The sequence below is a fragment of the Xenopus tropicalis genome, chromosome 7 (assembly GCF_000004195.4).
Source record: "Xenopus tropicalis strain Nigerian chromosome 7, UCB_Xtro_10.0, whole genome shotgun sequence".
In the NCBI taxonomy this organism is placed as follows: domain Eukaryota; kingdom Metazoa; phylum Chordata; class Amphibia; order Anura; family Pipidae; genus Xenopus; species Xenopus tropicalis.
The window spans coordinates 31,262,527-31,277,638 of NC_030683.2; the positions used below are offsets into that span (position 1 = coordinate 31,262,527).

Consider the following 15,112-nt stretch of genomic DNA (forward strand, 5'->3'; position numbering starts at 1 on the left):
CAGAGATGTAAATAAGCATGTTCAAAGTAGCTGAAGGCAAGGTGTATACAAAGCGTGCTGCTATGTCCCACCGAGTTTTAAATGATTTTCCCTTTTTGGGGGTGTTCTGTAGTATGTGAAAGGCACAGAATTGTTACATTGTTACAGCCATGGAGCAGTGGGCGATAGGAAAGTTAGAGAGCCTTTTCCACATTATATCAGCTTGCTGGAAATGTAGACTCTCTTGAATACCCCCTTCTTGTAACGTTCTCCGCTTGGATCTGATCTCAACAGGGTGTCGTAGTCATTCTTCAGCACAGTTCTTAAGTGGAGACCAAGAACCCTGGGCCTTTAGAGGTGGTCTAGCAGGAGAGTTCCAGGTATCAAAACAAATTCAAAACTGAATGACTTTATTTTTACACTTTATTTTCAACCAACATTTCTGTGCATCTGAGGTTTTGAAAGGCTTGGTCTGCTGAAGGCTACAACTGTCACGATCTTGCCAGTATAGAGAGATTTTAATATACTTTACCGTCCTGTTTTCAGGTGCAAGAGGAGATGCTGTATTTCCCAGCGCCTGCGAAGCGCAGCGGATTGGGTTGCATTTCACCATATTCCTTTGCAGGTAGCGCAGCGATATCCTTGGCGCTCGCAGGCGAGCACAGCATGCGCATGGTTGGCTGCTAACTGAATTTCCATGAGCAAAGGGGGAAAGGGGTTTGTTAGATCTGTAAAAAGCACATTTGGGTAGAAAGTAAAGTTTGTTTAAAAGCACTTGTTTGCTTAAAATGTCAAATTTGTTCATGGATTTTTCATGCGCTGCATTTTCCCCCCTCACAGGTGCACTGCAACGCGCAGCATGTTGCCTCACAGTGTCTCATGGGATGACAGGTCTCCCCTTGTCAGAGTTAAACCCTCTTCAGACCAAACCTCTCCATGTGCCATTTGCAGTGTTGTCGTTCCTTTCAGGAGGTGACCTGTAATGGTGATTGGTAAAGGTTAATCCATAGCAGAAAAAATTGTCCTGCGCAATTTTGTATGTGCCTTTTTTGCCCCAGTACCTGTCATATCGTTTTATTTTCTTCGATGTTCTACATTGCTGATAATGTCGGTCATGGCTGCACCTCATTAGTTCCCTTTTGTTTTTCACAGCGTTTGCTTCCAATTGAGGGAGCAAATGACCTCTTTTTTCAGCCTCCCCCCTTGACTCCCACTTCAAAAGTCTACACAATTAGACCATACTATCCTAAAGATGAGGTGAGTAAATATTATAATTTCATTTTTTTTTAATAATGTTGTGGTAGTAAAAGTTCTATTTTCCTGCAGAATTATTCTTAGTACAGGTAGGGGACCTGTTATCTGGAAAACACCAGGTCCTGAACATTTTGGATAAGAGATCGTTCTGTGCTTTGGATCTCCAAACCTTAAAGGGATACTATCATGATTTTTATGGTATACTTTTTCTTTCTAAATTACACTGTTTACATAGAAAATAATTTACTCTACCATTTAAAATTTTATTCTTGGACCAACAAATGTATTTTTTTAGTTGTAATATTGGTGTGTAGGTGCATTGTGCCTGAGTCTGAGCTTTCAGAAGGAGCCAGCGCTACACATTAGAACTGCTTTCAGGTAACCTATTGTTTCTCCTACTCCCATGTAACTGGAGGAGTCCCAACCCAGACTTAGATTTCTTAATATTGAGTGCTATTCTGATACCTACTGGGATCTGCTATCTTGCTCTCTTCCCATTGTTCTGCTGATCGGCTGCTTGTAGGGGGGTGATATCTCTAACACAGCGGTTCTCAACCTGTGGGTCGGGACCCCTTTGGGGGTCGAACGACCCTTTCACAGGGGTCGCCTAAGACCACTGGAAAACACATATTTCCGATAGCCTTAGGAATAATTTTATGTTTGGGGGTCACCAAACCATGAGGAACTGTATTATAGGGTCGCGGCATTAGGAAGGTTGAGAACCACTTCTCTAACAAAACATGTTTTGTTTTTTTTCAAAACACATCTACCATGACAGTATTCCTTTAAGTCTGCTAAAAAATTACTTAAAAATTGAATAAATCCAGTAGAATTGTTTTGCCTCCAATAACGATTAACTATATTTTTGTTGGGCACAAGTAAAAGGTACTGTTTTATTATTACAGAGACAAAGGAAATAATTTTTGGAAATGTAAATTATTTAAATAAAATGGAGTCTATGGGAGATGACCTTCCCGTAATCCAAAGCTTACTGGATAACAGATCTCATACCTTTACTAGAAAATAGACTTGCTTGGTGGGTGTTGAATTCTGATCAGGCTTTGTGTTTCAGATGAATGTTGCTAAATGTCAAAACCCAAAAAGCTTCTAAAGCAAAAGTGTTAGCCTTATGAGGCTCATTGGTGCCATGTAGTATCCATTACTGTTAGAAATGTATTTCCTTCCAAAACTAAAAATCTATAAATATTAAATGATTTGTGAGCCTTAACTCATATGATATGATGTGAAAACGAAGGAAGTAGTATTTGAAGCATTTGAATTATACTGGTCATAGAGGTCTGAAGCACAATTTAAACCTAGAAATATTTTATTAATTGTTGTAAAGAAGGAATAAAGAAGGCAAATGTTTGTAAACATGCAATTGATTTCTTTGCTTGCTAAGATCAGTACCGGAACATATGAAGAATATTAACAGTGGAAAAAATGTGGGCTGAAAATGTGGGTCCATTAAAAAAAAAAAAAAAAAAAAAAAGACATTTGTTTGGATTATCTCGCACTTCTTATCTGGTTGCATATTAGTGTACTGTAGGAAAGCTTATGTGATTCCAATATTTAAAAAGGATTGTGTGTGTATAGATAATTGTCAATGGTTAATACTTTAATTGGACTAGAGCTGTGTGACACTGGGTTCTGGATTGGGTTCACTTTTATTTAATATGTGCATTAATGACTGGTACACAATGCAAACCCCTCGTTTGGGAAGGTTGCCAATCGATATCAGCCCACCTTTAGTGTGAGAAACTGGTGATCTGGCTGGCTAAGTAGCTCATGAGATTGATTCAGTGTATGTAAATGGGAGGTTATGAACTAGTATGTGGGATCTCATACTAAGGGACCCTGGTTCGATTCCCTGTGGCAACTCCTTGTTGTTCTGGACAAGTCCCTTTATCTCCTTGTGCACATGGCTGCCTTGCCCCGCTGTGCCTTGCCCCGCTGTAAAGTGCTTTGAGTCCAACAGAAGAAAATCAATATAAAAATGATTGTCTTATCCCTAATATACATAGTCATTACACCCTAAAAACCAGGTAAAAGATTCGGGGCAATTCACTATTTTCTTATTCAGCCTAATCCTTTGTAAAAGATTTGACCAAATACCGAATCCTAATTTGCATATACAAATTAGGATACAGAAGGGTTAAAGAGATTTTTCAACTTCCGTGTTTATGTGACAAAAAGTCATGTGATTTTAAGGATTCAGTTCGACCAGGAGCTTGGATCTTGGCCAAACCCTGTACTGAATCCTGGATTCGGTGCATCCCCAAGAATAGCAAATCTTGATGGTAAATAACTAGTACTAGTGAATAATAAGCTGTATCAGGCAATGCAATTCAGCAGGAACTTGGGAGTATTTGCCTTATATTTACAGCCTGCAGGTTCTAAGAGAGAATAATTCTTACCCTTTACAAAGCCCTGGTAAGTCACCATCTAGAATATGTCCTGTGGTTTTGGTCTCAAGTGCACTTAAGTAATGAGGCTTAGCTTATAAAGGGTTCAGGCGTTCCTAGTAATAAAATATAACTGATTCAGATTGTTTGCATTAAAGAAACGTTCTGCCTCTGGTTAGGTTGCTGACTTAGCATGCTTATTGTAAAGCCTGAAATCGGCCTGTTGCTTTTGCTGGTTGGTCTGCAAACCACCTTTTTTTTTTGTGCATAGTTTAAGGGGGGGTGTTATAACTATGCATAAATATATGGGGACCATACTATAAACCATGTAAATTATTTTTGGATTATTGTTACTTTCTTGTATTGTTGCACACACCATGCATTGTCTCTATAACAATACTGATTTGTTGTCAGGGTTCCCTAACTCTGGGCCAGTCGGCCACACACAGTGCTGAGGTGGCCTGTATGTACAGCAGTTCTATCATTAACCCTTGTGTGAACAGTCTTTTTTGCTCCCCCTCAACAATAAAGGGGATGTCCACCTTTTTTACAAGTAGAGCTAAACTCCGCTCTACCCAGTCAGTCTCACTGTCCCTCCCCAGCTGCCAATCTCTGCATCTGCACTTAAAGAGGTGGCGCACATTTATGTTAACTTTTAGTATGTTATAGAAGGCCAATTTAGATTGTTTTTGAATTATTTGCCTTCCTTTTACCCTTCGCAGCTTTCAAATTGGGATCACTGACCCTAGCAGCCAAAATACTTTGTGAGGCTCTGTGAGGCTAAAGGTTTGTTGTTTAGTTATAAAAGGAACAATAGCTTTCTATTCAGGCCTCTGCTATTTATATTTCAGTCCTTTACTCCCTGGTTGCTAAGGTAATTTGGACCGTAGCAACCAGATAGCTGCAGAAGTTCCAAACTGCAAAGCCACAGAACAAAAATGGAAATAAAAAAAACTAAAATAAAGAACTGCAGATTGTCTTAGAATATCGCTACATGCTAAAAGTTAACGCAAAGCTGAACAACCCCTTTAACCCAGAGTTTGGTAAGCGCTTCATTTTAATATACAAAGGAAGCATTTTATTAAAGCTTAAATTCGGTAATGGTCTTCTTTTGCAAGTTCCTGCCAGTCTGGAATGTGTAATCAGGAATTCGTAAAAAGGTAGACATTGTGTTATAAACAACTTTCTTCTTAAGCTTTCTCTGTTTGCTTAAGACCACACCTGCCATTTTAAGTAGCTTCCTGCTGCAGCTCTAGCTGTTATAGCTCAGATCACATTCTGATTCTGGTGGGAGGGGGTGCAGGAGAGGGGAGAGAGAAGAAAACTGTGCCACAGGAATTAAGGATGTTTCTGAGAGAGTAAGTCAGACACTGGAACATCATGTTTACAAAGAAAGAGACAAGAAATCCTGTTTCTTTTGACAGAGGACTCAGTGCAGCGTTTCTGGGAGTGCTTATGGCTGTATTTACATAGACCTTTCTGGTAAAGCATACTTAGTTTTTAGCTTTCCTTCTACTTTAAACAAGGCAAAAAGAGAGCTGTGCCAGGCTTGGCTGAGCAGCGTTACACAGTATAGAATATTGGGTGCTTCGCTTCACTGCAGGAGACCATAGCCAGGGCCCCCATGTCTTCTCAAACTGAGATGGCACTCCTCTAGTTAAAGAGATACTGATACCAGAAATTAAACTTTCTTTACATCTCAGACAATTGGGAGACCATTTTCCCCATGTGATACAGTTTTAGCGGTGTATGGTCGGTTTGGTGTAGATCCAAGTCTGTCGCTAATATTAATGACCAGTCTTTGTATGGTGTCCACTATCTCTTTCCAGTCATTGTCAGTAAATGTTGGGGTGCTAGGACACCATTTAAGTATCACTCATGGAAGTGGGTCACGTAGGTTTTGCATCAGAACAAAGTACATGTTCTTCTTACTGTAAGCATTGAGGAGACTGTTTGCAAGTGAAGAATATTGTCTGACCTGAGGTTTATTCTGAAATGGTGTGTGGAACGCCGGGCGGATTTGGAAATAAGCATGCAGAGGTATGTTTGCTCATTTTTCTTGGGCACTCGTTTGCATCCTGCTCCAAATTTCCTTTAGTCTCTTTCCTTATCCAAGTCTCCTTACTCCGGCCTCAGCCCAGACCTTATTATAACAAAGTAGTTTGATAACATACCCACACACTTTCAAACTAAGTGGAGTTTCTGGTGAGATTGCAAGATTTTGGGTCCTGCGGCTTCTGTGTAGCTGCTAATACTTGGATTAGGGGTTTGCAATCCTTATGTGGTCTGTATAGTGCATTGTTGAGACCTTCAATCAAATCAAAGTGCAACGCCTCCAATAGAGAGTTTGGGATTTCAGTCTCAAAATGGGTCTTCCCTGTGTGGGCGTGGCATTGGTGAGGGGGGGGGGGTGGTCCTGACCCATAGGTTAATAATCCCTTTTGATGAAATAGTTGCATAAGTAAGTCAAAGGATGCCCATTTTACTAGCTTTCTAGGCTTCACTTGATCACCAAATGTTTTCTAATTTAACATGAATAAATGGGTTCCACTATGACTTCACTGCATTAATGTTTTGTTTCGGTTTCTCATCCCCACATCAACCCAGTTGTAGAGTGCAGCAGCCATGTTGTTTCCTAATGGGTGTTTCAGTCATAGGGCAAGGTGAAAAGGCAGGTAAGATATATATAATACTGTGCACCATAGTGATCCCAATCATGTTGTCCTACTTACAGGCATCAGTGTATAAAATTTGTAGAGAGATGTATGATGATGCAATGGACGACCTGCCTTTTGAAAGCCAGCCTGACCTCATTGGAGACAAGTAAGTGAAGACATTCCATTCAAAAACCTATATATTATATTTCAAGTCTGAGTTGAGTCATTTTAATATATTTATTTTCTCCTCTCAATCTAGGCTTGTTGGTGGACTTCTGTGTCATAGCCTTGACTACTGTTTTGTCCTGGAAGATGAGGATGGTATATGTGGCTATGCTGTAGGCACCGTTGACGTCACACCCTATATAAAAAAGTGCAAACATTCCTGGATTCCATTCATGCAGGAGAAATATACCAAACCTGAAGGCGACAAAGAGCTCTCTGCAGCCGAGGTAACCATTTGTTTTCCACCAGGGGTGTGACTGTGTATGTAAGTAAGAAGCATTTTTTTTTTATTGGGGGGTCATTTTACTTGTTGGGTCCCACTACTCAGGGGGCCCAGGTGACTTACTGTTAATGAAGTCTGGCAAATTAATGATGATTTGGTTTGCCGTGGTTGGTAATAGATAACATAACGGTGAGCCAATCAAATAACTACTAAGCTGGTGCAGTAAATGTGCCTGGGAAATGTGCTATGATTATAAATACCATGATCCTGTGGCAATTAGTAGGATTTTCTTTAGGTATGGGAACTGCTATCTGGAAACCTGTAACCAAGAAAGCTCTAAATACAGCAAATAGATTTGCCATGTTATTTTTAATTTGGACTAATTAGCTTTTTTTTTCCTCTGCAGTAAGACTGTAGTACTATAAAATAGAATATAATTATATAATTTTTTTTAAATTTTAAACGTTTTTATCGCACAGTGCTTCACATTAGGCAAAGACCTCTTGCCTGGAATGCTCCAGGGACCTATACCTCTTAGTGAGTGTCAGTTAGCACTGGTGTTAAATACATAAGCTGTCTGGTGTCCCGTAGCTTATACACAGATGAAAACGATTTATTTCCCTAAGAGGAAACAAAATTGTACGTAAAATAAATATGTATTGCACTGCACAGCCATGTGTTATGTTCCCATAAAGAGCTGTCATCATTTTGTGTCGACCAAAGCATTTTGTAATATAAGTAGATTGTAGTGTACCTATAATAAAATATTTCTTAACTACTCCATATCCAAATCTGGAATATGTCCTGTAAGTCCCCATTTAAACACCCATCATTGTAATAGGGGCCCACTATAATGCACAACAATATAGGGATACATATATCAGAGAATAACAATGAAAGAAAACAACTGATCCCTCAGTTTCTCACTTTTACTAACCACACTGGACATTTCCAGGACATCAGATTGCTAACAGATCCTCAGACTTGGCACTGCTCTGCCTCAGGGCCCTTTTAATAGATAGTCAAAAGGGGCATTTGCCCAAGGCCCACTGAGACAGATGTGCTCACCATCACATGTTTCCTTTTGTGGGTTACCCAGATCTACAGAATTGCTATATTAGTCTATATACTGCTGTATAAGTATTTTCTGGGGCTATTTTGAGTTTTTGGCCCAGCTTGAGCAACACTGTGGAATCACAATATCTGACATTGCCTTTACCTAGCAGATAAGTAATAGATTTCAGTGGTTCTTACACAGAAAGATGACTGTCCATGCCAAGAAATATGTGTAATTGGCAGAGAAACAAAGACAGTCTATAAATGAATACTGGATTAAACATTCTTATATTTGGGTACAACTTGTTGTTTAGGGGAAGGAGGAAAAGGGCAGTGGCAGGGCTAAAATATTCTCTTCCGAAAGTTTGACAAAAGCTTTAATGGATATACTCTGTCTTTCTGTTAGGCAACTAGGAAAGGAACACATATAAATACATTTCAGTAGACGGCACTAGAAGCCATGGCCCCGTGGCATTGCCCTCTCTTGCTGTAATGAAAGAGGGAGAGCTCTGAGTGTGAATGCAGTGAGTCAGGCTTTCAGTTTGTGTTTGCTCTGCCACTTGGTGCTCGTCCTAAAATGATGCCATCGGGCACAGTGTGTATGGCAGAGCCTGAATCAAAGGCTACTGTTGAAAGGTGGATGAAGCCAGCGAGTCGGTGCCTTTGAGATGAAGCAAATACTTTCCAAAAGCTGAAACCTTTTTATGATGCATTCGTTCCACCCTGAGCCAGGAAACATGCAGTTACAGCTAATCATTTATGTAAGGCACATTTATTTTGCCTTCTGTATACAAATAACCATGATATAACATTTGCCCCTCTTATGCTGCCAGATTCAAGGGGCTAAAAAACAGGTGTAAAATTTTCCTTGTGTTTGGTTGAGCCACCCCTCACCCCCCCCCAGCCTTATAGTTTGGGAGTTATGCCCAGTGACCTCCTACAGTGTTATAGATGGTATGCACATTGAAATTACACTTGTAAAGTAATGCTTACAGTATCCTAGTTTAAACCTTTGATTAGTTCTGGTGGTTACCTCCTGGACTGCTTGTAGTTAAAACACTTGGCATGGTACACAAAGAGTTAAAAGCTGCTACAGGTCCAACAGTGCTGGCTGTGCAGTCAGTGAATATGTGGACTGTTTTTAGACTTAATTCTATTAGATACTGTATATCATGACCTGGATAAAAGAGAATCTTCATAGACATATGTGCACACATTGTAACCACTGCTGATTCTGACTTTTTCTTCCATTAGAAAATAATGATGAGTTTTCACGAAGAACAAGAAATCCTGCCAGATTCATTCCTTGCAAGCTTCCCTTCGCTGATAAAGGTCGACATTCATAAAAAGGTTACAGATCCCAGTGTGGCCAAAGGAATGATGGCCTGTCTGCTGTCCTCTCTGAAGGCTAATGGTGCGTTCCTGTGTACAGGACAAATATATTAGCTTCAATCATTGATGTTCATTTATCCCCATCTAGTGGTTACAACAGATGGGGATAAATTACCCAAAATACATGATTTTTGTTCCTGTACAGATATGGGACCCATTATCCAGAATGTTCAGGACCTGGGATTTTCCGGATAAGGGGTCTTTCTGTAATTTGGATCTCCTTAAGTCTACTAAAAAAATTATGTAAACAGCAATTTGAACCAATAAGATTGTTTTTTTGTCTTATTTGGGATCAAGTACAAGGTTTTGTTTTATTATTACAGTAAAAAAGGAAATCATTTTTAAAAATGTGAATTATTTGATTACAATGGAGTCTATGGGAGATGGTCTTTCCGTAATTCGGAACTTTCTGGGTAATGGGTTTCCAGGTAAGGGGTCCAATAACTGTATAATGGCAAAATAAGCACTTTTGGACCTACTTTGCCTAACCCAGATATAAATGAATAAGTATACAATTGGTTAAGTAATGATAATAAAGAGAGATCATATGTCATCCATAGCATTGTTTCTCTTTCATGGAAACCTTTCATGTAGGAAGTAGTACTGTTTCTATACACATTTGTAGATGATGGACATACAGATATAACATCACAATGTAGATAAAGCATCATAATCGAACAAGAAAAGGTTTAATCACTGGTGTGGGTCCAATATGTTATGCTTCTCCCCGGGGATGTTTATCGCTAACCTCAGATCCCGGTCCTCTGCCCTCTTAGCTCTGCCATCTTACTTCCCAACCTGAAACCCAAAGTTTCTGCTCTACTGCGCAGGTGAACGACCCATAGCAGCAGCACAAATCATAAAAACTGGGAGAAAAAAATGTGGTATGGACAGCACCAGCCTAGTCCAATGCTTTTTGATCTCACCTTTTGAAAAGCGTCTCCCCTGGCTTGTTCCTTTATTGCCTATATTTCCCTAATGTCCACAATGCTTTTCTCTTACTTTGCTATACTTAACCCCACAGGATCCCGCGGTGCTTTCTGTGAAGTGAGGCCAGATGATAAAAGGATCATGGATTTCTACAGCAAATTGGGCTGCTTTGAAATTGCCAAAATGGAAGGATTCCCTAAAGATTTTGTCATCCTGGGAAGGAGTCTCTGAAGACTCTGAAGCTCTAAAGACATTTTCTAAAAAAAGAAAAAAAAAAGAAAGAAAACTGAAAGCAGGTATAGCTGGTGAGGGTATTTGGCAGCGAGAGAGATGTCATATTTTGCCAGTGGATCATTGAGAGGAAACACAGAACCTCTACAAATCCCCTTGCTATAAATGTGGCTTCAGGACGCTGCCATCTTGGCTTATATGACATGCTATTGGAGGCTTGCATGGGCTTGTTCATTTGAAAGCCGCACCCAAGGTTCCATATGGAAGGAAATGCTCCTGCTCTCTTTGATATCATTTGATGTTGCATTACTTGTCGTTCATTCAATGCTTAACTCTTTTTTTTTTTCAACGTTTGGAACCAGATAGGCGGAAGAAGAGAGATTTCTGGGGTGCCTGTTAATGCCATTGTAGCTTGCACTTCTCGCAAAGATCATTAAGAGTAATTAATGATTTCATCCTGGGCAGTGCATCACCCTCTGGCGGCACAAGATTAGCATGGATCATAGGCAAAAGCCTTGAATCTCTGATTACTGGCGCGGGACAGCGTCTGTAAATATTACTGTAGAAAGCCTGTATGTACAGTCCAACGTGTTTTTCATTTTTGTATTATGTTCCTTATGAAGCATTGGGTGAAGCATGATTCATTTAGAATTGATGGCCGAGGAGACGGCGAGTTATACAGTTCCGCCCGCCGCTGCTTCCTTTACATTTCATCCCCTAGTAGTCGATGTTATTTCTGCTCACGTTTCGTCAATACTGAAAAGCCTTCATTTCTCCTGTGCTTATCCCAAGAATACATTGTGAAAGTAGGCAAAACTGTGAATTTCTTAAAAGATGAATGACTTTTTGGGTTGTGATGTAACTGGGACCCATTCTTGCTATAAAAAAAACCCCCGAAATCCTGTGTTCAGGTAGCACAGCCAATTCCAAGTGCAGTCGGCAGAATCCACACTCCATAGTTTCAGGGCGAGAGTTGACCCTATTTCCAGTACTTATTTGAAGGCAAAGTCTTAACAATCTTCTGTTTTTAAGATGCACAAAATAACCTGTTATCCCTGATGCTCTGATCCTTCTGTGACCTTGCTGGAGAATCTGCTCAGGGCAAGCTGTTGGCAGTCAAATACCTTTTAAATGTTTACTTTGGTGACAGTTTCCCTTTAAAAGGTATTTGATTAAACATTCAGAAGCGTTAAATGCATTTTACCAACATCATCAATTACTTCCATGACCAGTGTCCAAATTCCTGGCTAGGGGGTGTTGTATGAGTTTGAGGTGCCATGTTGGACCCATAGCAGCACCTGTCTCTATATTGATAGCTCCAGGCGATAGCACTTGCATTATATTACATTGTTATACACTAAACCCACTATAACACAGCCCTCTGTTCTCCAGTGTCACTATTCCACAGCTTTGTGTTGTCAGCAGCTGTTTAACCCCTTTCTACAAAGGCCTGTAAAGTACATTAGTGGTGTAAAATTACATTGCATATATATATATATAACTTGGCACTACTACAGGTCCAACCCAGCACCTCCAAGTAAGCCTTCGCTTTACCCCTAACCAGCTATGCTGAACATAGGGAAGGGGTTAACGAAATGGATATGGCTCTTGGAAGTTCATTTCCATGTCTTTTCTCTATGTTCTGGAAGGGATATTCAAATTGAATTTGCTGGGTTGCACTTCAGGACAAATATGCTACCATGGACCACAAGCAGTTCTACTACAGCATTGCATTGGTGGGGGAGCAAGATTAAAAATAAAGTGATAAATTGCCATGGTTAGGAATCTGAAGATATTTAATTTACAAGAAATAACTCCAGTGTATATCTGTGTGCAAACTGGCTTTATACTAGTAACCAAGGGCTGTATAGTAAGCTTATATACTTCACTTGCTTCTACTGATTCTCTGATTCAATCCAATGACCATTAGAAATGCTCAGTCATACAAAAACAGGAAAGAAATAGGTGTAGCTCTTTATTCAAGGGCATCTTGTTCCTTCCCTAAATCTGTCTGCTTGTACCCCAAAAACAGGCCTCTATTACACTGCCTCAGGCAACAGGTGCAAACATGCAAAGTACCTTGTTCTTCAGTGCAGCACCCACAGTGGGTGGTGGATGAGCAGCACTAGGCAGGTTAGAACCTTCAAGCCACATTGTTCATATGTGCAAGTTGGGGGCCCACCCTGTACTTAACACCTGCCATAGGCACCTCCCTTGTACCTGGTGGCCTATAAGGTGCAGAGCGCAGTTTCACAGAGCAAAGTGCAATGGGCGCAAGTTCCCAGACTTTGGACAAATGTCACATTTGGATTTTTAGGGCAGCATTGGCAATTTGTTTCCCCCCCCCCCCCCAAAGGATGAGGCCAAGTGTGACATTGGCTTTGTCACTGGATTCTGGGCAGCGGTGCCTGGACACCTTTAAATAGGGAAGCCGTGTTTTTTTGCTTTCTGTTGTAATGAGAGTGAGTAAGATGTAAGGAGACGTCCATCGGCCGGCGGAGAGCTGAATATGTGCCCTGCGGTTGGATGGAAAGGTTAAAAGGTTTGCATCCTGCAGAGAAGCACTTCCCATTATAGGGTTAATATTTATTTTAATCTTCAATATGGAAAGGAGGCACTTTTCATTTTTGTTTGTTTCATGTGATAAATTGGGGCCATAAACCTCAGTGGTGCCTTGATCACAACTTCAATATGTCAGAAGGGGGTTGACACCACATGTTTTGGGTGGGGGTGGGGCATCAATAGGTTTATTTCTTCTGTTGACCCGTTTTTTCATTTCATGGGCTTCCCTTAATGAAAATGCAGTTATGTAGATAGATAACTTGGAATGTACCAAACATACAAAGCTTATAGGTGGACAACAAAGTGTTATTTATGCATTTGTCTAAGACTATATGGCTAGACTCAACTATTTAGAAAACTAAAAAAAAAACAAAAAAACCTGATGTTAAAGTTCCTTGCACACTTTTGTAGAATGTAAGTTTTGTTTTTTTTAATAAAAACTGTTCTAAAACATGTCTGCCTTTTTTTTTAGAAGGCAAAATGTACATTCTTACGTATGTAGTCTATCATCCTATATATTAATCTAATGTGAGTCTTACATCCTATATATTAATCTAATGTGGCTCTGACGTCCTATATATTAATCTAATGTGGCTCTTACATCCTATGTATTAATCTAATGTGGGTCTCACATCCTATATATTAATCTAATGTGGCTCTTACATCTTATATATTAATCTAATGTGAGTCTCACATCCTATACAGTGGAGGAAATAATTATTTGACCCCTCACTGATTTTGTAAGTTTGTCCAATGACAAAGAAATGAAAAGTCTCAGAACAGTATCATTTCAATGGTAGGTTTATTTTAACAGTGGCAGATAGCACATCAAAAGGAAAATCGAAAAAATAGCTTTAAATAAAAGATAGCAACTGATTTGCATTTCATTGAGTGAAATAAGTTTTTGAACCCCTACCAACCATTAAGAGTTCTGGCTCCCACAGAGTGGTTAGACACTTCTACTCAATTATTCAACCTCATTAAGGACACCTGTCTTAACTAGTCACCTGTATAAAAGACACCTGTCCACAGAATCAATCAATCAAGCAGACTCCAAACTCTCCAACATGGGAAAGACCAAAGAGCTGTCCAAGGATGTCAGAGACAAAATTGTAGACCTGCACAAGGCTGGAATGGGCTACAAAACCATTAGCAAGAAGCTGGGAGAGAAGGTGACAACTGTTGGTGCGATTGTTCGAAAATGGAAGGAGCACAAAATGACCATCAATCAACCTCGCTCTGGGGCTCCACGCAAGATCTCACCTCGTGGGGTGTCAATGATTCTGAGAAAGGTGAAAAAGCATCCTACACTACACGGGAGGAGTTAGTTAATGACCTCAAATTAGCAGGGACCACAGTCACCAAGAAAACCATTGGAAACACATTACACCACAATGGATTAAAATCCTGCAGGGCTCGCAAGGTCCCCCTGCTCAAGAAGGCACATATGCAGGCCCGTCTGAAGTTTGCCAATGAACACCTGAATGATTCTGTGAGTGACTGGGAGAAGGTGCTGTGGTCTGATGAGACCAAAATAGAGCTCTTTGGCATTAACTCAACTCGCTGTGTTTGGAGGAAGAAAAATGCTGCCTATGACCCCCAAAACACTGTCCCCACCGTCAAGCATGGGGGTGGAAACATTTTGCTTTGGGGGTGTTTTTCTGCTAAGGGCACAGGACAACTTATTCGCATTAACGGGAAAATGGACGGAGCCATGTATCGTGAACGACAACCTCCTTCCCTCTGCCAGGAAACTGAAAATGGGTCGTGAATGGGTGTTCCAGCACGACAATGACCCAAAACATACAGCAAAGGCAACAAAGGAGTGGCTCAAGAAGAAGCACATTAAGGTCATGGAGTGGCCTAGTCAGTCTCCGGACCTTAATCCAATAGAAAACCTATGGAGGGAGCTCAAGCTCAGAGTTGCACAGAGACAGCCTCGAAACCTTAGGGATTTAGAGATGATCTACAAAGAGGAGTGGACCAACATTCCTCCTAAAATGTGCGCAAACTTGGTCATCAATTACAAGAAACGTTTGACCTCTGTGCTTGCAAACAAGGGTTTTTCCACTAAGTATTAAGTCTTCAAAAACTTATTTCACTCAATGAAATGCAAATCAGTTGCTATCTTTAATTTAAAGTTATTTTTTTTCGATTTTCCTTTTGATGTGCTATCTGCCACTGTTAAAATAAACCTA

General features: G+C 40.3%; 1 protein-coding gene across 1 annotated transcript in view; it reads left to right on the forward strand.

The window, feature by feature from the left end:
• The window catches only part of oga (O-GlcNAcase), a 32,524-nt gene extending 19,157 nt beyond the window's left edge, over nucleotides 1-13,367 (forward strand). Inside the window, exons 11-16 of the mRNA XM_031904823.1 lie at nucleotides 274-359; nucleotides 1,132-1,236; nucleotides 6,373-6,461; nucleotides 6,555-6,747; nucleotides 9,054-9,213; nucleotides 10,216-13,367. Coding sequence (XP_031760683.1) covers nucleotides 274-359; nucleotides 1,132-1,236; nucleotides 6,373-6,461; nucleotides 6,555-6,747; nucleotides 9,054-9,213; nucleotides 10,216-10,352 — 770 coding nt within the window. The 3' untranslated portion in view covers nucleotides 10,353-13,367. The remainder of the gene's footprint in view (nucleotides 1-273; nucleotides 360-1,131; nucleotides 1,237-6,372; nucleotides 6,462-6,554; nucleotides 6,748-9,053; nucleotides 9,214-10,215) is intronic.
• Nucleotides 13,368-15,112: the final 1,745 nt, after the last annotated feature.